This window comes from Wyeomyia smithii, chromosome 1, assembly GCF_029784165.1.
Source record: "Wyeomyia smithii strain HCP4-BCI-WySm-NY-G18 chromosome 1, ASM2978416v1, whole genome shotgun sequence".
Lineage (NCBI taxonomy): Eukaryota > Metazoa > Arthropoda > Insecta > Diptera > Culicidae > Wyeomyia > Wyeomyia smithii.
The window spans coordinates 57,427,317-57,454,727 of NC_073694.1; the positions used below are offsets into that span (position 1 = coordinate 57,427,317).

Consider the following 27,411-nt stretch of genomic DNA (forward strand, 5'->3'; position numbering starts at 1 on the left):
TTTTGGATTGTAAGATAGCGACTTCCGGTTTCTGAAAAACAGCTGAAAATGACCAAATACCACCCAATATGAGTGTTTCTTCAACCAGTATGACGTTCGAAATCCAGAAATTGTCTCCAAATGCCGTTATGAAATTCAAAATGGCGACTTCCGGTTTAAAAAAAAGCGGCAAACGACCAAATACCACCCAATATGGGTATTTCTGGAATCGTAATAATGCACTGGAGCCATAAATCAACTTCAGACAACATTTTGAATTTTAATATGGCAACTTCTGGTTTCTGGAAAACAGCCTGAAATGAACGATTCTCATTGAACAGCCGGAAATGACCAAATACCATTCAATATGAATGTTTTCGGACCCAGAATTACGCCCAGATGACAGAAATTGATTCCACAGGCAATTGTAAAGTCCAAAATGACGACTTTCGATTTCTGAAAATCAGCCCAAAGTGACCAAATACCACCCAATATGAGTATCTCCGCAGCCAGAATGTTGCAAGAAGCTAAAAATTGACCTCAGACACCATTTAAAATTGTAAGATGGTAACTTCTGGTTTCTGGTAAACAGCCAAAAATGGCCGATTTCCGTCTAACATGAGTATCTCCGGATCTAGAGAAATCGACCAAAGATCCCATTTTGGATTCTAGGTTGGCGACTTCCGGTTCCTGGGAAACAGCCGAAAATGATCGAATAACACCCAATATGGGTGTTTCTTCAACCAGAATGACGCTCAGAGGCCAGAAATTATCTTAAATACCATATTAAAATCCAAGATGGCGATTTCCGGTTTGTGTAAAACAGTCTAAAATAACCAAATACCATCCAATATGAGTATCTCTGGAACCAGAATGATGCAATGAGCTAACAATTGACCTCAAGCATCATTTTGAATTGCTAAATGGCAACTTCTAGGAACAGTCGAAAATGACCGAATAATACTCAATATGAATATTTCCGTAATTGAGATGATGCATAGAAACCAAACATTGACCCTGGACACCATTTTGAATTTAAACACTACCACTTTTAAATTCTGGAAAGCAACCAAAATAACTAAATACCTCCCAATATGAGTATTTCCGGTGTCAGATTGATGCCAGAAAATCTGCTGAAAATGACCGAATACCACCCAATATGAATGTATTCAGAATGAGGGCGGTGTACAGATGCCAAAAGTCGAGGATGCTGTCACTTCGATAAAACCAATCATTTCAAACGATTTGTTATTTGACTTTGATCATATCCTGTGGCCGATTTGTCGAACATTTGCAGACTTTAAAAACATCGCAAAAAATCAATGAATTTGGAACGTTCAAATAGTACGATACCACATTTAAATTATGTTGAGGCCACATATATCGATCAAAGCAGGTATAGTTTTAAATAGTTTTTGAATTTTTTTTCTTTCCATAACTTTTGAGCCACATATCAAATTGTTATGAAGTTTGTTATTTGTAAGATTGAGAGATGACTCGTTCGTATGACACTAGTTATTTTCAAATAAGTCATGTAATTTTGGAGATAATAGACTTTCTTTGTTTTATTAACAATTTTATACATAACGGTTGCTTTATAATAGTTTATAAGTTTATAAGTTCTATTATAATCAAATGAAATGGGAACGTATAGGGCAGCCAAACTTTGAAACCACGTATTCAATCATAATTCATCAGTTAACCCTTAACTAGCCCGCTCATCTGATAATAATATTGATCAGATCGATTGTGTAGTTTCTGAGATAATGAAGTTTCGTGATTTTCACATTTCGGTACATTTCAGACGAAATTACAGTTCGATTACAGTAAAATTCAATAGAGTGTTATGAGGCAGCTAGACTTATCAATTGACACTAATTTTGTGGAAATCGGGTCAGCCATCTCTGAGAAAAGTGAGTGAGTTCAAGTAGTCTTCGGCTCATGTTCCTTTTCATAGCTAGATTTCACATTTTTAAACATAACAGGCAAAGTAATAGTCCGATTGCAAAACAAATCAATAGGGTCTTATGAGGCAAATAGACCTTCCATTTTACACTGATTTTATGAAAATCGGTTCAGCCAACTCCGAGAAACATGAGTGAGATTAAACAGTCTTCAGAACACGTTTCTTTTCATAACTTTTGAACCGTATGTTTAATCTTCATAAAATTTAAAAGTTAAGGGTTTTTGAGGTAGCCCGTTCATTCGAAATCAATTCTGTTCAAATCTGTTGTGTAGTTTTTGAGATAATGATGTTTCATGGTTTTTACATTTTGATACATAACCTCCAAACTAAAAATCCGCTTACAATAAAATTCAATAGGGTCTTATGGGGCAACAAGACCTTTCATTTGCAATTAATTTCATGAAAATCGGTCCAGCCATCTTTGAGAAAAGTGAGTGAGAATAAAAATCTGCACATACACACACACACACATACACACACACACACATACATACAGAAAATGCTCAGCTCGTCGAGCTGAGTCGAGTGATATATGCCATCCGGCCCTTTGGAGCACTTTTATACTTTCAGTTTTGCAAGTGATTGCTATACCTTTCTAGGAGAAAGGCAAAAATAGTTCTTTCTGCCAATACCGCGTCACAGTCACAATTTCCTCAAAAGGTCCTCATGATAAACTGGTCAGTTTTATTAAAAGAAGGGCTTATATTTTGTCAAAAAGGAATAGTCTTACTTTTTTTTTCATTTACTTACATTACTTCAACTGACATAGTCTCAATGTAGTGATTAATGGGAAAAGCAGAGTTGAGCTGATAATATCATAAACAATCTCGAATCGGTATTGAAACCCATTTCTATGTATGGTGTTACAGAGTTTACAATTACAAATCACACACAAAAAATCAGTCAACAGTAATAGAAAGTAGCAACACTAATGACACATCAAATATAATACTAAATGAGGCATCACTTTTACTTCTATTCTTAAATTGCTCTAGTGATGATGAAAAGTCGAACAAATTTTATACATTATTAAAAATACAGCACATCGCTTGAACTGGTTCATTTTTTCCGTAGTCAGTCCGACGAAACACAGGTCGAATAATATCTCGAGATCTGAGAGGCCTGGACCCGACGTTCAACATTGAAAGGAGTTCAGGGGCGTCGATTTTACAAGTAAAGCAGGTATTAGACGAAGCAAATATTTGCTATTTTTTAATACAGATTTTATTTTGTGCAAATGAAAATCGTACCATAAATAGCAAATATTTGCGTCGTCTAATACCTGCTTAAGCAGTTTAGTGACGAATACAGCTCTTGAAGGAACGCTTCAAAAGCTTTTGTTCAGAGTGTCGATTTTCAACAGGTTGCATCTGTCTTCATATGGTGGTAGGTTAACTGGGTTGGACTAAGGAATATGTCTTAGGGCGTATCTGATGAATCTGTGTTGTACAGCTCCTATACTGGAATTCCAAATTTGTCATACAACAGAGGCCGTGTCAAGAACGCGGCACACTAACGAGAAGTAGAGGGATCGCAAGCAGTACGGGTCACATAAGTCCTTTGCATAATGAACCCTAAGTTGTGGTTAGCATTCGATATAATGTTTGAGTAGAGGTTCTGGAAGGTAAGCTTTGAATACACGTCAACTCTTCCAAGAGGGGCACCTCCGATTCTATAATTAAACAGGACTGCAGATTTGCGTCGAGTGAGGCTGATAATAGAGCATTTGGCAACACTTATCGTGAGGTTATTCATGCGGTAGCATTCTGCACTTGTCGATGAGATTCTGTAATTGCTCGCAGTCACAATTTGCGAATCTGAAGCTACTGGAATCTGGAAGCTAGGACAGGAAACATTAACCGGGAAAAATCTAGCTTTGTTGAGGGATTACGCCTATTCGTATGCTTTTTCGAAGCGGTTGATCTTTTACGCTTCAAAAAATCGGAGTCTAACGTTGCTCCAAGGTGGTTTAATGCGCGGTCGAAAAGTCATGTTCAAGCATGTCGCTGAAGAAGTCAGCAGCTAAGTCCACATCTCCGTTTGTTGTTAGACTCACACTTCGCCGGCAGCGAAAAGGGTGAGAACAAAAGTGGGCCCAAATCGTTTCCTTGCGGTACTCCATAAGAAGCAATGAATGACGCAGAATGTGACAACCCAAAACCAACACATATATTTCTGTCAGTCAAGTATGTTTAAAACCACCTCACAAGCACGGCAGAGATCCCCAGTTTATCAAGCTTTCCGAGAAAGAATTCATGATTTACACGATCGAACGCTACCTTGAAGACTGTGTAGACAGCAGCCACTTGCAATCCCGTATCCATTGAGCGACGAGACTGCAACAGATTGGTCACTTGAGGTGAAATCCATGTTGGTCATAATCCATTAAAGTTACTCACAGACAAAAAACTACTTTCAAGTGCTCACCAAATAGCTCACACTTGGGGGAAGTTGTGTTAGCAGACAAATCATCAACACTGGTAATTTATCATCTTTTCGTTCGGATCGAACAAAAGACAAGGACTTTTTTAGAAGTCGACATAAAGTTCTTTGAGTTCGCTCAATTTAACTAGAATACAGGAATCGATGAATCCACATTCCACAGTTTGTACCTGTTGCTAACAAGTCTAAACTGGTCCTTTACTAAAAGCGTACGATGTTTTCATAGTTTCACTGAGCAGCTCGTCTACGAATCTTCAATTAACGAAGATGTCGGTTAGCCCGAACCGGTTTCATTGGAAATCTTCGTATATCGGATCCCGTTGCAAGTTCAAAAACTGCAAGTCATTCGCTGATAACGCTTCGTTCAGCATATCGTAATCAACCTACAGAAAATCGAATTCACGAGACGTTCTGATGCTATTTTAAGGGCAACACATGCTTCCTCAGTCACCGTCACATCAAGAGCAGGACGATCCGGGTGAATATTCGCCATAGCTCCGTCGGCCTCTATCACAGGACAGTTTCTAAAAAAAACCTAAATTAATCCACCTAGCGGTCAGACCCAGCCTTTCTCATTCAATTTTTTTTTTTGTAAAAATAGATATACATGAACGCTTCAAACCAATAAATGTATATTCACTCTTTAGGTTCTAAAATATTGATGTTGTAATCTTTACATATAAAAATGCAGTCAAGTCTGTCTGTCTGTCTGATCCATATAGGCCCGAAAACTACCGAACCGATCGACGTGAAAATTTGTATGTAAGGGTTTTTGGTGCCGATAAAGGTTTCTATGATAGTTTGAGACCCCTCCCTCTTCTGGAAGGGAGGGGTCCCATACAAATGAAACATAAATTTCTGCACAACTCAAGAACAAACCAAGCAAATGAAACCGAATTTGGCATGTGGAAGTTTTAAGGGGTAACTAATATGTCCATAATAGTTGGATGAAACACAAATTTGTGCACATCTCGAGAACTAATCAACCAAATGGAACAAAATTTGGCAGGTAAATGTTTTTAGAGGTAACAAATATGTCCATAATGGTTTGACGCCCCTCCCTCTTCTGGAAGTACATGTTCCTTCACAAATTTCTGCACATCTCGCGAACTAAACAACTAAATGGAACCATATTGGCAGGTGAATGTTTTTAGTGGTAACAAATATGCTCCATAATCGAGACAACATTTTGGATAGTAAGATGGCAACTTCCGGTTTCTGGAAAACAGCCGAAAATGGCCGATTTCCACCTAATATAATAATATCCGGATCTAGAATAATACACAGGAGCTGAAATCGACCACAGATAGCATTTTAAATTCTAAGATGGCGACTTCCGGTTTCTGAAAACAGCAGAAAACGACCAAATACCACCCAATATGAGTTTTTCTTTAACCAGTATGCCGTTCAAATCCAGAAATTGTCTCCAAATGCCATTATGAAATCCAAAATGGCGACTTCCGGTGTCGGAAAAACAGCGGCAAATGACCAAATACCACCCAATATGGGTATTTCCGGAACCGTAATGATGCACTGGAGCCACAAATCGACCTCAGAAAACATTTTGAATTGTAAGATGGCAACTTTCTGGAAAACAACCTGAAATGGACGCTTCCCATTAAATATATATTAACAAATTTGTTCTATAATCGACCTCAGGCAACATTTTGGACGATTCCCATTAAATATGAGTATCTCCGGAACCAGAAAGATGGACAGAAGCTAAAAATTGATCACAGACACAATCTTGAATTTTAAGATGGTGACTTCCGGTGTCTGGCAAACAGCCGGAAATGACCAAATACCACTCAATATGAATGATTCGGAACCAGAATTACGCCCAGATGACAGAAATTGATTTCACAGGCAATTTTAAAGTCCAAAATGATGACTTTCGGCTTCTGAAAAACAGTCCAAAGTGACCAAATACTACCCAATATGAGTTTTTCTTTAACCAGTATCCTAAATACCATTTTGAAATCCAAGATGGCGACTACCGGTTTGTGAAAAACAGCCTAAAATAAACAAATACTATCCAATATGAGTATCTCTGGAACCAGAATGATGCAAGGAGCTAACAATTGACCTCAGGCACCATTTTGAATTGCTAAATGGCAACTTATAGGCAACAGTCGGAAATGACCGAAAAATATTCAATATGGATATTTCCGTAAACGTGATGATGCATAGAAACCAAACATTGACCCTGGACACTATTTTGAGTTTGAAGACGACCACTTTTTGTTTCTGGAAAACAACCAAAAATACCTCCCAATATGCGTATTTCCGGTGTCAGATTGATGCCAGAAAGTCTGCTGATTATGACAGAATACCACCCAATATGATTATGTTCAGAATTAAGGCGATGTACAGAAGCTAAAAGACGAGGATGTTGTCATTTCGATAAAACCAATCATTTCAAACGATTTGTTATTTGACTTTGATCATATCCTATGGCCGATTTGTCGTGCATTTGCAAACTTCAAACAAACTGCAAGGAATCAATGAACTTTGAACGTTCAAATAGTACGACGCCACATTTAAATTATGTTGAGGCCACATATATCGATCAAAGCAGGTATAGTTTTAAATAGCCTTTGAATTTCTCTCCTTTCCATAACTTTTGAGCCACATATCAAATTGTTATGAAGTTTGTTATTTGTAAGTTTGAGAGATGACTCGTTCGTATGACACTAGTTATGTTCAAATAAGTCATGTAATCTTTGAGATAATAGACTTTCGTTGTTTTATTAACAATTTAATACATAACGGTTGCTTAAGTTCGATTATAATCAAATGAAACTGCCAAACTTTGAAACCACGTGTTCAATCATAATTCATCAGTTAACCCTTAACTAGCCCGCTCATCTGATAATAATAATCAAATCGGTAACAGGCAAAGTAATAGTCCGATTGAGAAACAAATCAATAAGGTCTTATGGGGCAACAAGACCTTCCATTTGACACTGATTTTATGGGAATCGGTCCAGCCATCTCTGAGAAACATGAGTGAGATTAACCAGTCTTCAGAACACGTTTCTCTTCATAACTTTTGAACCACAAGTTCAATCTTTATGAAATTCAAAACTTAAGGGTTTTCTAGGTAGCCCGTTCTTTTGCGACCAATTTTGTTCAAATCGGTTGTGTAGTTTCTGAGATATTGATGTTTCATGATTTTCACATTTTTAAACATAACCTCTAAACTAAAAATCCGATTACAATAAAATTCAATAGGGTCTTATGGGGCAACAAGACCTTTCATTTGCAATTAATTTCATGAAAATCGGTCCAGCCATCTCTGAGAATAGTGAGTGAGAATAAAAATCTGCACATATACACACACACACACACACACACACACACACACACACATACACACACATACAGAAAATGCTCAGCTCGTCGAGGTGAGTCGAGTGATATATGCCATTCGGCCCTTTGGAGCACTTTTATACTTTCGGTTTTGCAAGTGATTGCTATACCTTTCTAGGAGAAAGGCAAAACTATGCAAAAACCTCTATTGTTTTACCAGGTTCAAATTTTTAATCTCAGCTGATTTACTACAACTTACAACACTAACTACATACAGCGTTATACTGAAGTTAATGTGTCAACAGTCAACAGTTTCTTCGTCGAAAATTACAATAAGGCCGCTCTTCTTGCGAGGACGGTTGGTGTAAGGGTAAAGGGGAGTAAAAATGTCCCAGCACGAAGCTCGTTACAATTCCAGCCACATCTTCGTTCACGGGAATCGATAAAGACGTCAACTTGTCCAGTTAGAGCAGACTTTCCCAGTTACGACGGCAGATCATCGGCATTTTCCGCTCGGTTCTTCGCGGCCGAGTATTTACACAACTGTCAAATTATATACGCCCAAAGGCGCGAATAATGTCCCATTATATTACCATCAGTTTTATGATTGAGGAAGAAATAATCGTTTGCTTTGTGTGTCAAAAGTTATTGTATTTTGTTGCCATTTAAAGCCGATCGAATTCTCCGGAGCCCGGCCGGGCGGACCAGTCGAATTCGTTGACATCACTTTCTGTGATGCGACGGTCAGCGATGATAAAACTGGTGCGCTGAAAAATTCAAGCCCGAGATATGGTTTGTGGTTTTCATAGAAAGCGGAGAATAATAGCCTCAACAGTTACTAAAAGCTTTAAAATAAACTGTGACCAAAGCGCGAGTTTCGTGGAAAGCAGAATGCGCGCGTGAAACAGAGATTTTTTTACTGTCCAAGACTAATCATAATTTTACGAGCAACACTTGCGCGCAGCGCATCGCCGTTTTACCAGGCAGAGGCGGTTGAATGGATTGGCAGGTCAATTCTCTATGAAACGCGCACTTGCGGAAATTTTCGCGCCCAGTTGCTAGTACCTAACAGTGCGCTGCGCTAAAAATAGGATACGACAGAACGGTCATCATGCCTCCTGTTCATTACTAGATATACCCAGCTAATGATTTGTAAAGTTTCCCAACGGTTTGTGGGACAAACCGGTGGAAGCCGCCAATTGTGTAACCTCGTGAAGCATGTTGGAAAGCGAAAGTGCCCATTAATTTAGGTGGTGCCACGGAAACATTGTATAGTGTCTTCGTCACTTGGCAGAAGGCATATCCGTGCCCATGGGAGGGGTTTCGGGAGTTGAACCCAAAATAGGGTTGATTACACGACTATGGAATTATATTTTGTGTACAGAACTTCAAGTCCTACATGTTGATATTGGCTTGAAGATAATTCCATGATCACATTTTCCAGATCAATCAGTCGTGTTGCGTCAGACACAAGAAAATAATTATCACACTATGATAATAATGTCTTAGCGTTTTCTTTCAACCCTTATCATCTTGCCTTAGTTTATTTGCTTCTGTTTTTAGTTGTACATACTACCAACTGACTGTAAATTGTAACTCGAAGATGTGGGTGCTCTCCTCAAGGCCCTTTGTCTGGTGATGCTTTATTTCTTTCTTCATCCAATATAAATGAAAACAATAAACTAAGCAAGTAGCAAACACGAGCCACTGGCTGATGGCTGGCAGCCGTTGTTCGTGCAAAAAAAAAACGCTGACAAACGAATCCGTCAACATACGGCACCAAGTGGGAAGCGATCGGAACAAAGTTTGTTGTTTCTTGGTTATAGGTATCCCCCATGCGACGATAAAAATAATGACGATGATGATGACGACGAGGGACTTGAGTTGATGGAGCATACGAGAAAGCCGTCCTTTATAATCGCTAATTAAGATGTTTTTTGTTCGTCATCCGAGAAGGATGTGTGTGTATAACAAACTACCGAGAGGAAATATGATCCTACTTACTCTTTATGTGCACATTATTGTATGCGCTTCTGTCGACGAGACAGTAAATCGATTCGCTTTGTTTGATCAATAAACAAACACAGTGCCTGGGCGTGAATGACTTTCAAGATAGATTTTTTCGTAATTTATAATTGCGTTGAGCAGTTTAAGGTAAGATCATTTTGAACCAAAATGACTTGGGAATACGCAAAAACTTTATTAAAAATTTCCGATTTGAATCAAACTTTGCTCACGAAATCGGTTTACAAACAAAGAGACATACTTTATACGAATTTATACTTTGTGGAGAGAATGTAGTAAGCCAAACGAACATGTCAAAATTCGAGGTAGCACATTGGGAGGTATTGCAATCAGGTACAATAAAGGATATATTTATTTTCACACGTTTTTCATGTTTTTTTATACTAAACAATGAATTGAGAATGGTCCATAAATTGCTTCATCACAGTGATTCCTAACTGGTGGTTCACAAACCTTTTGTATGGTCAACAAAATACTGATCAATTGTAGTGAAAGCGTTTATATTAAACATAAACAAAAAAAATTAATACTTCACGGTTTTTGTGATGCACTTTATTATTCTCTAGGACTTCAACCGTCATTATCAGTTGTACGAGTCGAATGAAAAAGTTAGCTCGCATTGCACTTCGAGAAAAGATCTGGCAGCTCTGACATGTGAAACCTAGTTGCCAACGTGGCGGTTTTTTTTCATCGCTTATCTCTCTCTCTCTCTCTCTCTCTCTCTCTCTCTCTCTGAGTATCTCTTCTCTAGACTAAAGAACAAAACATTCATTATGATGATGATGATAATGGTCCCGCCACATACCCCTACAAAGGTTTGAGCTGGAGGATTTATCTATAGATAATAATTAATGTAGTCACATTTTAATCAGCTATACAAAAAAAATCGAACTGATTTCACCTTCAGATATAAACTTCTTCAAAAACTGTATACTTGATTCATAAAGCACACAAAACTAGCACAGGGTTTTCATGACCTCCAGCCAGACTAACCCAAAACTACTACATGATTTTCTCTAAGCATTCAAATACCAATTTTAACTTAATTGCTAAAAAAATCATTTATATCTGAAACCCGCGCGCGAGGCTCAAGCTTTTGTAGTCTCTTTCTATTATTTTTTGAAGCTACAACAACATTAATGGAAAAAAAATCCACAATCATCACCACATACCACGTGGACAAATTTTCAACGATTATCACCACCCCCCCTCCCCCAAGCTGTCCACGTGGTATGTGAATGGCCCCTTATAAATTTTCAAAAGTCCAAACATATAAATAAAATTATACAACACAATCAGATCCGTTCGTATAAAAATTCGTCATTTACAAGCTTCAATAAAACAATCAATATATGAATAGAAACCAAGACAAATTGTTCATCTAAAAGAAATCCGTTTGTTAAAACTTCGTCATACAAAATCCGTTTGTTCAAACTTCGTCAGGTAAACTCTACATCATTTTGAAAAACTTAGTGTCGTTCTATACAATAGAAACTTTCACGTGTGAAATGCATTGTCTCTTAAACTTCGCAAGTGTTGGTGCACGTTTAACATGTCTTGGCATCGAATTGAAAAAAAATTTATACCTTTATAAAACAAAATTTTTGTGAAGCTCTAGTTAGAAAAAAGGTGTTCTTATTTCATCCGCGTTTCTAGTGTTATATCTATGTAAATCTCTTCCTCTTTCAATTCGATCACTCAAATATTGAGGTAGCAAACCAATAATTATTTTAAAAATGAACACCATAGACAAATAAACAATTCGTTGCTTCACAGATAGCCATTGCAAAGCGTCCAACGTGAAAACAGAGGAAGTTAATCTATCACAATTTAAAATTAAACGCATTATTCTATTCTGCAAACGTTGTAACCTCAATAGTTGTGTGTTATTGGCCAAGTACAAAAAAGCAGGGCAAAAATCTAAATGTGGAGAGATGATTGACTTGTATAGCTGTATTTTACTACTAATCGTTAATTCGTTTTTCAGACGGCATAGCATTCCATACTTTTTGGCAATTTTCTTGATGACATTATCAATGTGAGCGTTGAACTTTAGGTTGTCATCAATAATCACGCCAAGATATTTAATCTCCCGAACGCGACCAATAGCCTCATCATCTATAATAACAGAGATATCGTCATTTACAACGGTGCGCGAGAAAATCATAAATTTAGTTTTATTAATATTCAATTTCAATTGCTTATACCTCAACCATCTGCTCAGAGAACGCAAATCTTCATTCAAGTGTGAAACGGCTTCTTCTACATTCTTAGCTGTAATGAATAATACGGTGTCATTGGCAAAAAGATTAATATCATAAAAACGTAAAACTCGCATCTATCCCGCATATCTCGTAAACGTCGCATCTCATTTATATACATAATCAACAAAAGGGGCCCTAATACACTTCCCTGTGGAACTCCAAGATCATTCTCCACGGGACTAGAAACAGAATCATTAAAAATAGTCCGTTGAGTTCTGTCAGACAAATAGCTTTCAAACCATCTGAATGCAGTACTCAAAATTCCAAAGCGCTGGATTGTGTTTAACAATAAGGGCCCAGAAGTTGTCTCAAAAGCGCGTTTTAGATCCAAAGAAACAGCAAACATTGTGTCTCTATTTTCTAAGTTATCTTTCCATTTTGCTAGTACTAAGTTCAACGCAGTTTCACACGAGTGGCCTTCCCGGTAGCCAGATTGTTCCGGAATTAAAGACGAGTTATTATTTAAATATTCTAGAAGCTGGCCTTTAACAACTAGTTCTAATATCTTTTCTAATGTGTGTAACATGTTGATGGGACGAAACTCTTCGGCTTTAATCGTTCCAGCAACCTTTTGAATCGGAACAACCAACGATTCTTTCCACACCAAAGGCACGTGCCCTGTTTGCAACGATTCATTAATGAGGTCCAGCAAAGTGTGACCAATGACATTGAAGCAATCCTGAATAACTCTAGCATTAACATTATCTACTCCAGCCGTTTTACCTAATGACAAACAAATTTTTTCTATGTTCATCTAACGTAATTGGGTGAAAACCATCAAATGTACAACTACTGTTTATCGGCTGTTTTATTTCGTCGGGTTCCTCGACCGAATTGGATTGATTGATCAATGAAACACTATTGACAAAATAATCATGAAACCTAGATGCAAGAACTTGTTCTGAATGTTCTAATGTGCCTTCAAATGTTATGGGCCGCGATTTACAATTACTAGGTTTTAATTAAGATTTCAATATTTTCCATAACTCTTTGCTGTTATCTTGATGTTGAAAAATCTTTCTCTGGATATATACACAACGCTTTTTTAATCGTTTGTGAATATTTATTACGCGCGATCGTGTACTCCATCCAATGATTCTGATTGTTTGATCTACAAAACTTTTTGTACAGTTTATCTCTCTTGCGCCTAAGGCGCAAAAGATCCAAACTGTACCAGCTGTTCGAGTTTTTCAGCGAAACAAATGTATGTTCAACTAATTGATTCGTACGAGTTTTCAAAATGTTAGTAAGAACAGCTGCAGATTCATCTAAACTACCGGTCGCGATTGGAAAATCCAAGCTTCTCTCAACAAAGTTCGAAACAGCCCGTCTCGAATATTTTCTCCAGCATTTAAATTTTATCAAATCATTATTATTATTCAAGTATTCTAGAACACTAATTACTAATGTCTCATGATCGGTTATTTTCATATCAGAATTCGTAACTGAACGAATCGAATCAAAATTGCAATAAACATGATCAATCAAAGTTCTACTCCGCTGGGAAATTATAAATTCAAAATTTCAACAACAAAAGAGAAAACTTCGTTTATTTTTATAATTTTTTGCAAATTACAACAGCAAAATTGGGGCGTCGCCTATAAAAATTTATTTATGAATCTGAATCCACATTATCAAACTGTATGTAGACATTTTATGCCTAACCACTGGTGTATCGAACAGTAAATGAGATTTCGAACCTTCTTCATCACTTCCCTTTTCTATTTTGTAAAAGTTTTGCATGGAAATGTTTATTAACGTCGTTATTTTTCTTGTTCCAACGATTAAATGTAAAAGCCGCGTTTCATAGCAAATAGAGTTTGTTTAATTCTTCGTTTGCCATCATAAGTCTCTTAGGGCACAAAATTGAACCGGTATACCACAAAAAAATAGTGATGTCTAAAATAATAATGGTCGCAGTGGTACAAATCTTACAACAAAAAACGAAACCAAAATTAATACAACATTACAGGACAGACAAAAGCTTTTTTCATTTTTTTTTTTTCAAATACTTTTAAGATGATAACCTGGAACTGTTGACAACATTTTTATTATCTCTTTACTAACCATTTTTCAAACTTTGAATTTTTAAATTTCAAAAATTTGTTACAGAGTACGACTTGTTCATAGATATTTTTTATTTATAAACTTAGTTGTTAAACATTCTCTTCCACCATAGACAGGCTTCTCCAAACTATAGAAGCTACATTTAAACAATTATTGAATGAAATTTTTTCATTAAAACAAATGACTCCATCTGGGATTATTTTTATTAAAATAAAAGGCATTTTTAAATGCAAGTAACCTGTAGAGAAACCAAATTCATTGCGTGAAGCAGACAGTCGAAATGCACAGCGCGCAAAGATGCTGGTTTGGACTCTTCAAATAAATTGTGTGTGCTCAAGACGATAATTTTTTGTTGGAATGAAGTTGAATGATTAATGAACACTCACACGAATTCTGCCTTTCCGGCAGAACATAGTCAATCGATTCTAAGTTTTAATTCCGTATATAATATTACTACTTTTGTCCAAATAAACAGTAGCAAACGTTCTGAGGATTTTTTCTCTTCTACATCAAAAATGCGATCTTGTTTCAAACCCACACCTCTATTTTGTCATCTGTCGCTTACTCATATTTACAAAAATTTCAAGAAAGAAAGTATGAAAGCTTGCAATAAACGAACTGCGAAGTGATGAAATTTAATACCTTGATTTCTTATGCAGGTATTAAACAATTTGTGGGGCCTTTTTTGTCTGAAACCATTTATATATAAAACTGATAAAAAATTTATACTCCCCCCAATCCAGATGGCTTTGAAACCGATAATTGGAGTTCTATGCCATTTTGACGTCCAGGGTGGCGACTTTCAGTTTGTGAAAAGCTGAAAACGCTCAAATATCGGTGTTTTCGTAAGCAGGCTGACATCTAAAGGCTGTGAAATAGTGTCTAAGTTTTATTAGGGTTGGTGCTGATAAGCATGACACACCCATTTGAGCCAAATACTTACTTAAGAAAAGATTTCTATTGAAAGTAAATTTTACGAAAATCCCCTTAAAAGTTTAAAAATTCAACGAAATTTCGCGGAATATCGAGCCAAAATTCTAATGCAAATAATCAAATTATTTTTTGGTTTGCACTCGCTGCGACTATAAATTAGATTAAATAAGTCTCAACAGATATTGTCTTCACAAATAAAAGTTAGACTTAGAGGAATAAACTCTCAGCTGGACCGGCAAATCATGCGAGAATTTACGCAGAGAAACCATTTTCCACCACCAGACTGTTTATAGCAGCGGACGTGTGAGGGAGTAAGGTGTTCAAAGAAAGGAGCTCTGATTTTTTACCTCATATCTGCTCAGCAGGGTACAGGAAATGCTTCTAACTTTTTTAATTACTAACCGGTTACGGATCTTGGTCCATTAAAACCTTGGCAAAGTTAATTCGGCTCTTCGGGATCATGCTCCGGTGAGAAAAATGATTAGGTACAATTGTCAATTAAACGGAGCGAAATTGGTATCAAAATTCATGAAATCAGGAGTTGATTTTCATTCATTTTGAGTCCATCTGATAAGTTGTCTCGGGAATGGTCAATCCGATCTTGAACATGGTCCCGGAGATCCGGATTAACGGGAACCATGTCGAGCCAACGGTTTTTCAGAGCACAATTAAAAAAAGACGAATTTTCCAATCTTTTAACGGGGCAAGATCCAAACTCGGTCAAGACCTGAAAAAGTTTGAAGCATTTCATTTTGGTGGTTACCCGGGTTCCCTGCAGAACACTTACGAGTATTAAAATTGCCGAGTACATACCGTCTCGAGGTACGATGCTGCCCTAACGAACCAGTCGTCGTTAGTCCGAGTTTCGGTCAGCAGGATCAAATGTCTGTGTATAATGAACCGAAGATCAAGTTCCGAATCGAAAAGTAGCACCAAGGCTTTGCTTAAATAAAGTGTATCACTTGGACACGACCATCAGAGATTCCACTCAAAGTTGGAAATATAATTCATAATTCTAGTGTTACTCCGGAATACCACCCGCTCTGTGGAACCCCCACCCCCTCACCGCTGTGTTGCAAAATAGTGCACCTTTTATTAAAAACAAATAAATTATAAGAAACAAGAGTTGTTTCTTATAATTTATAGACGTAAGACGTCCAAAAAACAATGATAAATGATTTTTGAAGAAAATAAACCAAGGAATCTAGAAAAAATATCGTTTTTGACCGGACCTGTTGCCAGAAAGTTGATTCTTGAATTTTCAAACTAAACTCACATTTTCCGGCAAAAGCGATGAACTTTATTCTAAATTTGAGAGTTTCATCGTGTTTCACGGAAAATTTTACGTAAGAAACACTTATCACCCTGACGTAATACACGGATGGAAATATTTATAAGGCCACCATCATTTTTGGTGTTAGTTTTTTGCTATGATTAATAGTATAATTGCCAATTTCAATGGTTTATTATCTTACTCACACTAGTATACCCAGCCTAATAATAGAAACATTTTGAGGTATTACTGTTTGTCGCATAGAATTCTTGTTTTGTGTATTAAGAGATGGAAATAATTACAACGCCATCATTTTAGTTTCTTAATTTAGTTCACTAGTATGTGTCTGCCTTCAACATTATTCAAAATAACTGTTAGCCAGGTTAACTAAAGGTTGTAAGATATTGCTTAAGGCATACGTACTTTAAAATAATGCAATTTTCAGACTTTTATGGACCATGCTACAGGGAACGGTTTCAACGGAAAACGAGCGGAGTGAAACCGATGTTTGAAATGAGGAAGGGTTTTCTACTCCCGAAGTTGTATGATAGGAGCATGATGAGTAGAACATGGTGTAACGGTTTGACAAAAAGTAGGCGCGGGGTGAGAAAGCGTTTTTTCACTTTGGAAACGAAGCATCACTATGCAACAACGAATAACTTTTTCGTGTTTGTTGATGTATTCTTACTAGCTAGGCAATTTAATATCGCAAATTCAGGTGTTTAAGGTTAGGAATTGTTTCTTAAATTAATGAATATTGGTTGCAAGGTATGTAGCATTCCCAAGCAACATTTGAAACATAATTAAAAAATACATAGTGATCATTTGTTGCACTAATGAAATTCCGAGGTTTTAAGAAACAATTTTTGTTACTACGATGAAATTGTAAAAAAACAAGCAACAACTAAAGTTGCAACGCTGCTTCAAAAATCTTCACACCAACAACGTAATTTGCGAGGTTGGATTTGTTGCTGAAACGTGTAAACGGCATTTGAAAACCTAACCTTCACTGAATAGATCTAGTGGGTGGAGCAAATAGGTTGCCAACGTGATGCTTGCGAGATACAAAAAACAAACACACACAAATACTTCTAAAAGTTGCTGTCATGTGTCTGAAGCCATGTAACAGCAACTTTTGCTCGATCGTTCGCCTTATATTTGTTTTTGAGATGAGGTTGTTTACTGCGTTGTAACTTTTGGGTACTTGGACTAGAAGTCATCCAAAAAGTGTGGGTCTCCAAAACGAAATGTGACAAATTGCTTTGAATTTCAATATCACGCTGAGGTACTGATAAATTGAAGAAGCAAAATTGAAACTGGTAATGAACATTAGCATGATAAGGGAAGCAATATTTAAAACTGAGCCATGAACTAGCAAGTGTTTCTACAGCAAATGACGTAAATAGTACAAACGAGAAAAGTGAATAGAAATTGATAACTGGAACTGAATCCTCAAGTTTCTGGAAATAATCAAAGATAAATCTCTATACAGACAATCTCTTTCCATTCTGACCATTTGCCATTTTACAATCTTACCACAACGCCATGAAGTTTCTATTGCGCCCTAGTTGCTGCTACGATGCATCTTCGTTGCTGAAATTTTACCATGCAGCATTTACCATTTTATTTCATGGCCTACTGGCGTATAGTTTTATTTAACAGAAGGCCAACAGCTCAACGGACATGTACATGTAATTATCATATGAATTTTCATTTTTATAATGCTTAAAACTGAAGAAAACATCAAGGTGTACGGATTTCGATACTGTACGGGTTTCGATCCAGCATGGTACTGCATGTAATTTGATAACAAATTACATGCAGTAGGTAGTTCATACACATTGCGGTTTCATTCTTGAAACTTGTGTTGAAACAACGAAAATGTTGCAATTGGCTCCACCTCCTGCGCTTTTTTTGTCATTGTATAAGTAACTGAGATGTAACTGCAACTTAATTTCGCATAAGAATTTGTTACTGTGATGCACAAAGGTCATAATTGAAACAAATTTTGCTGCTTTGGTTGCCATATATTTAATTTAAATGCATCCAAATGATATATTATGAGATGCGACAATTTTTATGCTCTAGTGGTTTATAAACAAACCTACTCGCTGGCAATTTTTTTCTCAATATGGCCGAGTCTGCTTTCGACATACCGTTACACCTTGTCTTTATACATCATGGATAGGAGTAGGAATTTTGTTTAAAATTGTAGGCATAATTTTACACAATCCATGGTGCTCAATATGCTACAAGGAAACGTTCTAGTGGACGTCAATGCTAATTAGGTAGAGACAAACGACAGTCTAGCGCCTTACTGTTGAATCCAAGCTTTCATCAGCTGAAATAAATGCAGAAATGAACATCTAGTTGACAGTCGACATTCAACAAGTTTCAAAATCCGACTCAAACTTTTCATACAGGAAAGCAGTCGCTATATCACGACTTCTTTCGCGGCATACAAACAAAAACACACTTGAATTTCTTCGAGAAAAACAAATTCTGAAATGCAAAATAATCTAGAGAGGTTTCCAGTGATGAAAAAGTTCATTCTTGAGGATTCCGATGTTTCAGGAGACGAGAGAACCTCGCAACTTTGGAGTAGGTGCCATACACAAACAATAATAATACTACATTTGGACAAACATTAATAACACTAGAAAAGCTCCAATAGGCTTTATATAAAGCAGAAAAAAATCCGAGAAGTACTGGGAGCTTTGAATTCTTTCACGGAAAAAGTTATGCACGAAAATGTTATTTTTCAGCAATATATTGCTTTATTTTAAACAGCCGGTAACACAAAAAAAATTCTAGATGCCCATAATTTTGCTCTAATGGGTTGGCCATCGTGTAGTTCGGGCTTGAATCCGTTTAAGAATGAATGGGAAATGTGATTAGTAAATTTATTCGCACAGGACAGGGAATTCGAAACTGCTGAACAACTGAAAAAAAGCTATCATCCACGAGTAAGCTAAAATTATTCGCAATACGCTGAAATCTCTTATACATTCTATGCCAAGGCGGCTTCAAAAGGTTATACATAATTAAGGCGAAACAACACATTACTAATATGTTTGCTTTCGAGTTTTATTGCTAATTATTTTATTAGAAATTGTTTTTTCAAAATGGTGTTATATATATTTCCATCTTGAAATAACGAAATGATCCAACACTTTATGTATATACTTAATATGCAAATGATTAACTAACACAAAATAGTAGGTTATCGTACACAGATTATGGAAATACAATAACAAAATATTCTTGTTTAAGAACTTTATGAAAAAGTACCATATTAGAGGTGGCGTTATAATTATTTCCACTAGCATATGAGCCAATCTCGAGATTTAACTTTTTGATGAAAACAGTTTTAAAATTCTTAATTTTCATCTAACAGTCATAATTATAGATGTCTGTCAACTTTCTAAACCAAAGAACAACCCAAGCAATGATATTTAGAATTTTTCTGGTTATGGAAGAACCAAAAAAATCCTTTCTTCATCTGCAGCAGTGTTGCCAATTTTTGCTTTCGTTTAATCCAGCATATGAACTTTTAACCAATGATTTATAAGTATAACGAACAAAATTGAAAACGTGTAGTTTGGAGAAAATTCAGAAATTCAAAACTTTTTTCGTAAAAATGTTATATCTCGAGATTGGCTCATATTGCCTTGGGTTACCCAAGGTGTTTCTTTCATAAAATTTCCGAAAAACATGATTAATTTTTTTTTTTTATTCTCGCTTATTTTCCGTCGGTCTAGTTCCGCCACTGTTGTGGCCAATCACCGACGCCCAGGGAGGCGACTCCACACCCAGGACCCTAACTCACGACCCGTTTATTAACGGACCGGCGCCAACGGCTTTACTTCCTCATGCGATGGAAGGCGTGATCCCAGAGATTTTTTCGCCTCAGAAAATCTCCCGGTGTCGGCTAGGATTGAATCTAGACCAGTTGGGTTGGTTGTGAGTGGATCACGCCACCTCACAACCATCGACACCTATGTCGGCGGTGGGATTCGAACCCAGGCGTCGAGCGTGGTTGGCGGAGACGTTACCAACCACACTAGGCCCCCGCTCTAACATGATTAAATTATCAAATTGGAAATACAATTGGCTGCATTTTCCGAAAAATTTAATTTTAAAATACAAAAGTAGTCTATCTGGCAACACTTTCGGTCAAAAAAAATATTTTTCTGAATTCGTTTTTGTAAATTTAGGTCCTTTTCCGTACCTTGCACAGAAAAAAATCATCTCCAATCGATTAATTGACCAATTTCACACGAGAAAAGCTGTTTTCCAGGTTGCCTGTCCACCGGCAATTAATTAGTGGGAATTCGGGTTCCGTTTTTTCCAGTGTGCAGCGGTCTGGTTACCCCATAGGACATTATTAAAATTTATCATCATCAAGAATGGTCAGTAAATGGCTGGACATGTGCAACTTGAGACCCTAATGTAGTCACTCATCTCTGTTTAGCAACTCTAATTTCAACCTCCACGACGTACCGACTGGGTACGAGTAACCTTAGCGGAGATCGGGTAACCAACTCACGGTGGAAACTTTGGTCATATGCTAACTGGGAAGGGAAGTCGTACGCGGATGAGTCCCCATGTTAGGAGCAGCGTACAATAGCGTCTGACCCGGAGGAATCATGAAATGCTGTATCCCGCCAGATACACATCTTAGGATGACAGCCGCAGTAGCAGGATGTAGGTATTAGCGTGGAACAAAAAATAAATGTTAGCTCCCATGCACTTCTCGCGTTCCTCATGGGTCTTATTACAACTGTGCAACTTTTCGGAAACTTCTATTGCTTAATTTTCAAATGAAAGCCGCTCGTTTTGGTTATGGTTATGCTCGAACGTTATTTATACAAAAATTTGTAGTGTAATTTGTGTTTTATTATGCAACTCGAATTAAAGAATCACCTTGTTTATCAGTCGACCAGCTCTTAAAATGCTGACTTTGGATGTAATACAGTCATACCTCGATATAAGGCAACTTTATTTTTATTTTCGTTACGTTATATCGAGTTACGTTATATCGAAGCAAAAAAAAAAATATTTTTAATTTATGCAAGAATGTTAATGGTTGTTCAAATAAGCGCAAAAATCCATTTTCCATCACCTATCAGTATTTTTAAACCTTTCTTATGCCCATTTAGAAATATTTTCAAAGGCAAAAAAAAAATTTTTTTTTCAATTGACACACAGGTTACTCAAAGATGCGAGAAAATCTATTTTCCATCACCTATCAGTAATTTTAAACCATTCTTATGCCAATTTAGGACAATTTTCAACAAGAAAAAAAAAATTATTGGTGCAAGACTGTTGACGGTTACTCAAAGATGCGCGGAAACCTATTTCCCATCGCCTATCAGTATTTTTTAACCTTTCTTATGCCCATTTAGAGAAAATTTAAACAAGAAAAACAATTTTTTTTCTAATTGATGCAAGACTGTGAATTGTTACTGAAGGATGCGTGAAAACCTATTTTCCATCACTTATTAGTATTTTTAAACCTTTTTATGTACATTTAGGACAATTTTCGCATTAGTTTCATTAATTTTAAAACTTACTACAAACACTTTTTTGAAGCAATATATACCCCGAAAACAGTTGCTGTATCATTTATTTTCAATTTCAATACATTTTCAAAGTTACGTTATATCGAGGTAAAAGTTACGTTATATCGAGTTACGTTATATCGAGGTTGCCTTATATCGAGGTTGCCTTATATCGAGGTATGACTGTATCAGAAAACAGAAATCCTCTGCCACGTTAGAAATTTCAGCGAACGAAATCGGTACTAGAAGCATCCATTTGTGAGGAATCGATCATCGATTCATGTTTCTAAAATATTTCTAAAAATTATACAAGAACTTAGAAGTTCGAAAATTTCACGGTACATTTATACTAAATTTTATTTTACAATGCACGGTTTATGAACTATACATTTTTGAAGTATTTTTTAACATAGCAGCATAGAAAATGTCATTTGAAGTTTTCTGGGAAAAATGATGATTCTGATTTTTTAATATTTTATTTTCTATGTAAACGAGATATTATAAAATGATGAAACCCTTACGAAAAAGCGAGGAATTCTCTGCAGTATTGTCATAATATTTGCTATTTGGTTTGAAAAATGATGACACAACCCGACAAAAAATACCCTAATGTTTTGAGGAAAACTTAGAAAATAATTCAGTAAACTTTTATGTAAGTAAATAATCTAAACAACTCACAAAAACTCACTAGAAACTACGCTAATTCCCAAAACCGCCAGAATGTTACATAAAACACAGCTGTACTTTTAATGTACTATCCAGCGGAAGACAGGATTTGCGGGCATCGGCATGCAGAATGTCACCACGATTTCCTTAGCTCTTATCACACGACACCTACAAATCAAACACTACTACAAATCCGCTAACAATCCTCATCCTGTTACTGCAAACTAAACTGGATCACCCAAACATCGGCACACGTGTTCCGATTGCAGATGTTTTTCCTCCTGATGCTCTTCAGCGTTGCCCACCGAAGCAGATCGGAACCGTCGAAATTCAATGAGGCATTTTATTTTCCAAAAACAAGATTTATGCTGCTCGTTTTGCCCTTCCAAAGCCGAAACCCGGAACGGAAGGTGGTGGGCTTCCTGGCGTGCGATCATTCGTAGATCCCGCCTCTTCAAATTACAAACGACAGTTGCCGATAACGTAAACAGAGTTACATCCATACATATGTAAACAAGATATGATAGGTTCGTAAATCACAACCAAAACTATATAGTAAAAAAAAACTTTTTGATCCTACATCACACGGCCAATCCAAAAACTCAAACAAACTCACCGGTGGCGACTTTGTACTGGCTGCTAGAATCTATTGCGCAAACCGTTGCGGGTGCCATACAAGATAGGCTTTTGTTAGTTGTTTTTTTTTTCTAGCTGGCTGTATATTGTGTTAACAAAAGCACGATTGTAACATGAACCAAAAAAAGTCGATAATCTTTTCATTAACAAATACCTTAAAACCAGTTGAGTAAAGTTCGCTATAAATCCGTATGTCCGCTATAATCCTTCGCAAGTTAGTATCCTTCATGTGTTGCAATCACATTTGAAACAAACACACACGCACACAAATCACAGCTAATGGTCCAGCGAAACAATCTCCAAAGATCACCTAGTGTAATAATGGCACCGATTCTGCACTAAGAACATCACTAAACTCCCAAAGTAACACTTTCACAAATGCAATTCCGGCCACAACTATCTCCAATCTCACAGGGACTGCGTGAATCCATAAAACGGGTTCGAGCTCGCAAGGGGCGCTGCTTTTTCGTTTCCGCACTGGCGCGTAGAATAACGAGTACTGAACGGCATCATCGCAGCATCGCGTATCCGAGCCGAGCCAAACCAAACCAAGCGCACAAGGCAGGCACAGTTTCGAGTTTCGAGAGCGTAGTACCTACGACGATGCGGGATAGGAGCAGAGCCACAGAGACCCCGGCCAGGAAAATGCCAGCCACGGAGCTCTAGCACGGTTCACTGCGACACGGGTTTGTAAAGCGTTCGTACGAAGGGGGAGGGCGCAGGCTAGCAAGCGAGCGGGCGACGGCGGCGAGCAACCGAAAATCAACGCCATTCATCCCGTGTGTAAACAAAATCGTCACTTAAGAGCTCGGGAGCGATGCCTGCTGCTGATGGTGCCCTGGTTGGTGCTCTTCCACAGGGCGCACAGGGCGGCGGACGGGATGTGGGTCGGGAAATTATGACTGGCTATCAACCAGCCAAGAGAGAGAAAGAAGCTTCGGTGGATGTAGTGAGTGAGAAATGGGACGCCAGAATGGTACGATTTTTTTCGAACTGTATCCTGTGTAACCCGTTTTAACTATTATGGAAAGCTGTACAGTTGAGTTTAGTTGGGTGTATTCTGCAAGAGTTGAGAACAAATTTTTGTTGGTTCATATATATTTTTGTGTATTCATTTTGCAGAAGTAACCATTGTCTTACTCCTCTGAAATGTGTTACAGCTAAAGTGGCCTACAGAAGGTCTGTTCTGTTCAAACATTGTTCAATTATCTTGTTGCTATGCTAGATCTCTTCCAAATCCAATCTAACATACTGTTTCTATAATCTAAATTTTGGCCCCCTTTCGTGCATAATAATGAGACTACTAAAACTGTAACAAATTGGATAATGGCAGTCTCAGAAATGTTTGTTTTAGTCGTGAAAACATCTATTTCTGTCGATCTTAATCAAATACACTTTTTTGCCGCTTTTTACGCGGCTTTTTTTACGCGGATTCCGGAATTTACGCGATTTTTTTTACGTGGATTCCGAAATTTGCGCGGTTATTCTTTTACGCGGATTCCGGCATTTACGCGGTGTTTTTTTGCGCGGATTTCGGTTTCCCCTTTACTCGGAATGCAGAATTAACGCTGGTTTTTTTACGCGGATTCCGGAATTCACGCGGTTTTTTTACGCGGAACGTATCCCCCGCGTAAAAAGCGACTTTAGTGTACAAGAACAATGCTACATATAAATGTTTTATGACCGCCCTCGCCATACAGTTTGAATCACCGTGAATATAAAAAGTATCTTAAAAACTGAGTTTTTCAATTACAATTACGAAAAAAAAAACGGGTTCTTGATATCGCAGTGTTAACAAGGTTTTCATTGAAAATTGACAAATGTTTTTACAGAAAACAACATTATTTTACCAAAATACATTAGAAGACACATTTTGACATTTTCCCAACGAATCTCATACGGAATACGCTCAACGTTAAGCATAAGTTACTAGCCCTATTTTTGAAGCTGATAGGAGTTGGCTTAAAGTAGAAATAAGAAGAAGAAGAACGTTAAGCATTTGTTAGTTGATTTCTTTGATGCAGTGGACTTAAAATTTCTTACTAGAGTTTTGCCTAAATTATAATAAAAAATACAAAAACCAGGATGAAAACATATGAGATGGTCGGCTATGCCGATAATATAGTCCTCATAATTCGCGGAAAATATAACTTAATAAGCGAGACAAATCTCACAGTGTGCAGTCCTACAATTTCTGGAAATAACAAAAATTGACATGTTTCAGAGAAAACTCCTCTATCTGATCTCAGCCATATTTTACTGAGGGGCTTATTACGGATGTCACCTCACGGTGAGAACGAAGTGAAAAAATCTCACGGTGAAAAAAGACGCGTGGAAATCAAATGGGAATCACTTTCACCGTGCCTATTACGGTTGTCATCTCACCGTGAAGTGACTCTTGTAATAAGCCCCTGAATAAATTTCTTTTTGAGCGTCTTAGTAGAATGGAATTGAATGTTGAGAATAGGTTATATTTCCATTTAATTCTACTACAAAAAATCGAATACCCTTTAATTGAATACCGTCCGCAGATACGTATTTCGGTTGCTACATACAACCATGTGAACAGTCCACATAAGCACTGATGGTGGTTGTTGTAGCAACCGAAATACGTATCTGCGGACGGTATTCAATTGAAGGGTATTCGATTTTTTGTAGTAGAATTAAATGGAAACATAACTTATTCTCAATATTCATATTTTGACGTGAGACTACGTCTTTCTTCACTATACTAAGGTACATTCTGGGAAAACTGGATTGAACATGTAACGTTTTTGGTTGGCGGAATGGAAGATTTTAGATGCTAATAGCGCTCAAACAACTGTTCCGATTTCAATAGTTGATATACCGTTGGAAAGCTAAAACATACATGATTTGTATAACATGATAATTTAAGTTGCCATCTTCTCATTACTCCGCGAAAATAGCGGGAAAGTTTGAAGGTCGAATATCCACATACATTTCTCATACGATTGGTATATTTCCCTAACGCAGACTTCAAAAACCTAGACGGAATGATTTCACGCATTCAGTCATTGGCTAGCAATGCCAGCCAAGGCATCGCATTCATCACCCAACGCAAGCGACGAAGAAAGAAAGCAGAGATGCTTCCACGTGATTGGTTCTTCCCCCAATCACCCAAGTTCCCCACACTAAGTGACGCTATAAAAGGACATTCCATGTTGAGAGAAGATCATTCCCTGGTCGACCGTCAAAGCGAACTGTTCGGCTTCCCTTCGATCTGAGTTGGACCCCACCAGTGGTAATCTAATTCAGATATCGTTGTTGGATTACAGCCCGAAACTGGACGTGAACGGCACTGGGGACCATTGGAAGCCGTTGGAAGGGACCATTGGAAGACTCGGAAGCCGTTTGGATGCTGCCGATAGTAATTTATGTAGGTATAGTGTGTCGTATACCAAGTGTGTGTGTCTGAGTAGCGTTAGCGTGTGTTTCAGACTGGGACACAGTTGTATGGGAGAAAAGCGTTGGTGTAATTTTTTCGCTCCAATGCACTTTTCGTGTTCCTTATGGGTCCTGTAACAACTGTGTAACTTTTCAGATCGATCGGTGGAACCCCTGATTTGCGCCCGATTTTTAAAGTTTCCATACGATTTTATATGGGAAAATCCACTTTTTCAAAACTTATCCTCTAGAAATTTCCAGTTGGCTCCTAAAAATATACCAATACATGATATTTGTAGGAAATTTTCCTGGGAATAATTCTTCTGAAGACTGTAAGGCGCTACAAAATTTGTAGAAAAAGTTATTCACCTTAAACTGATCGAATGTCTGACGAACGGCTCAACATTGAATTTTTCCAGCAACACTGCTGCAGCATGCTGCTGTTGCAAACTCAACAACGTGATGAGAAACAGTTTCGCGTAGAATTAAGCTTGAAAGCGTGATTTTTCGCTCATAGTATCTTCGGAGAAAATGCTTAGAATATCAATCCCTATATTTTGATAGTATTCGTTGTGTGATTCATACCCCTAAAAGTGAGAAATCAGCTTTCTAAACACCCCTACGTAGCGAAAAACATTTTCGTGTGGGATTAAGCTTGAAGGTATGATATTTTGCTCACGTTATCTTCATTGCTTAAAATATTAATTATTAAGTTTTAATGTAGATTGATTACTCCCCCTAAAAGAGGAAAGTAAACTTTCTGAACACCCACGTCGTGTGACTCTGGTGTCTTTCAGAAAAGAGTTTGGTAGATACATAGCTACAATTTGTGCAGATACATGGCTAGCAGGTCACTACGAACCACGGTAAATGAAGTCT

The 27,411-nt window shown here is 37.3% G+C and overlaps 1 protein-coding gene across 2 annotated transcripts in view; it reads right to left on the reverse strand.

Annotated features, from left to right (window-relative positions):
* Nucleotides 1-23,639, reverse strand: part of LOC129716949 (protein single-minded) — a 74,495-nt gene extending 50,856 nt beyond the window's left edge. The window contains exons 1-2 of one of the 2 annotated variants that reach the window (XM_055666794.1): nt 23,282-23,639; nt 23,108-23,206 (exon numbers count right to left, since the gene is read on the reverse strand). In XM_055666794.1, coding sequence (XP_055522769.1) covers nt 23,108-23,165 — 58 coding nt within the window. In that variant the 5' untranslated portion in view covers nt 23,166-23,206; nt 23,282-23,639. The remainder of the gene's footprint in view (nt 1-23,107; nt 23,207-23,281) is intronic. The other variant, XM_055666802.1, reaches the window with a different exon arrangement.
* Nucleotides 23,640-27,411: the final 3,772 nt, after the last annotated feature.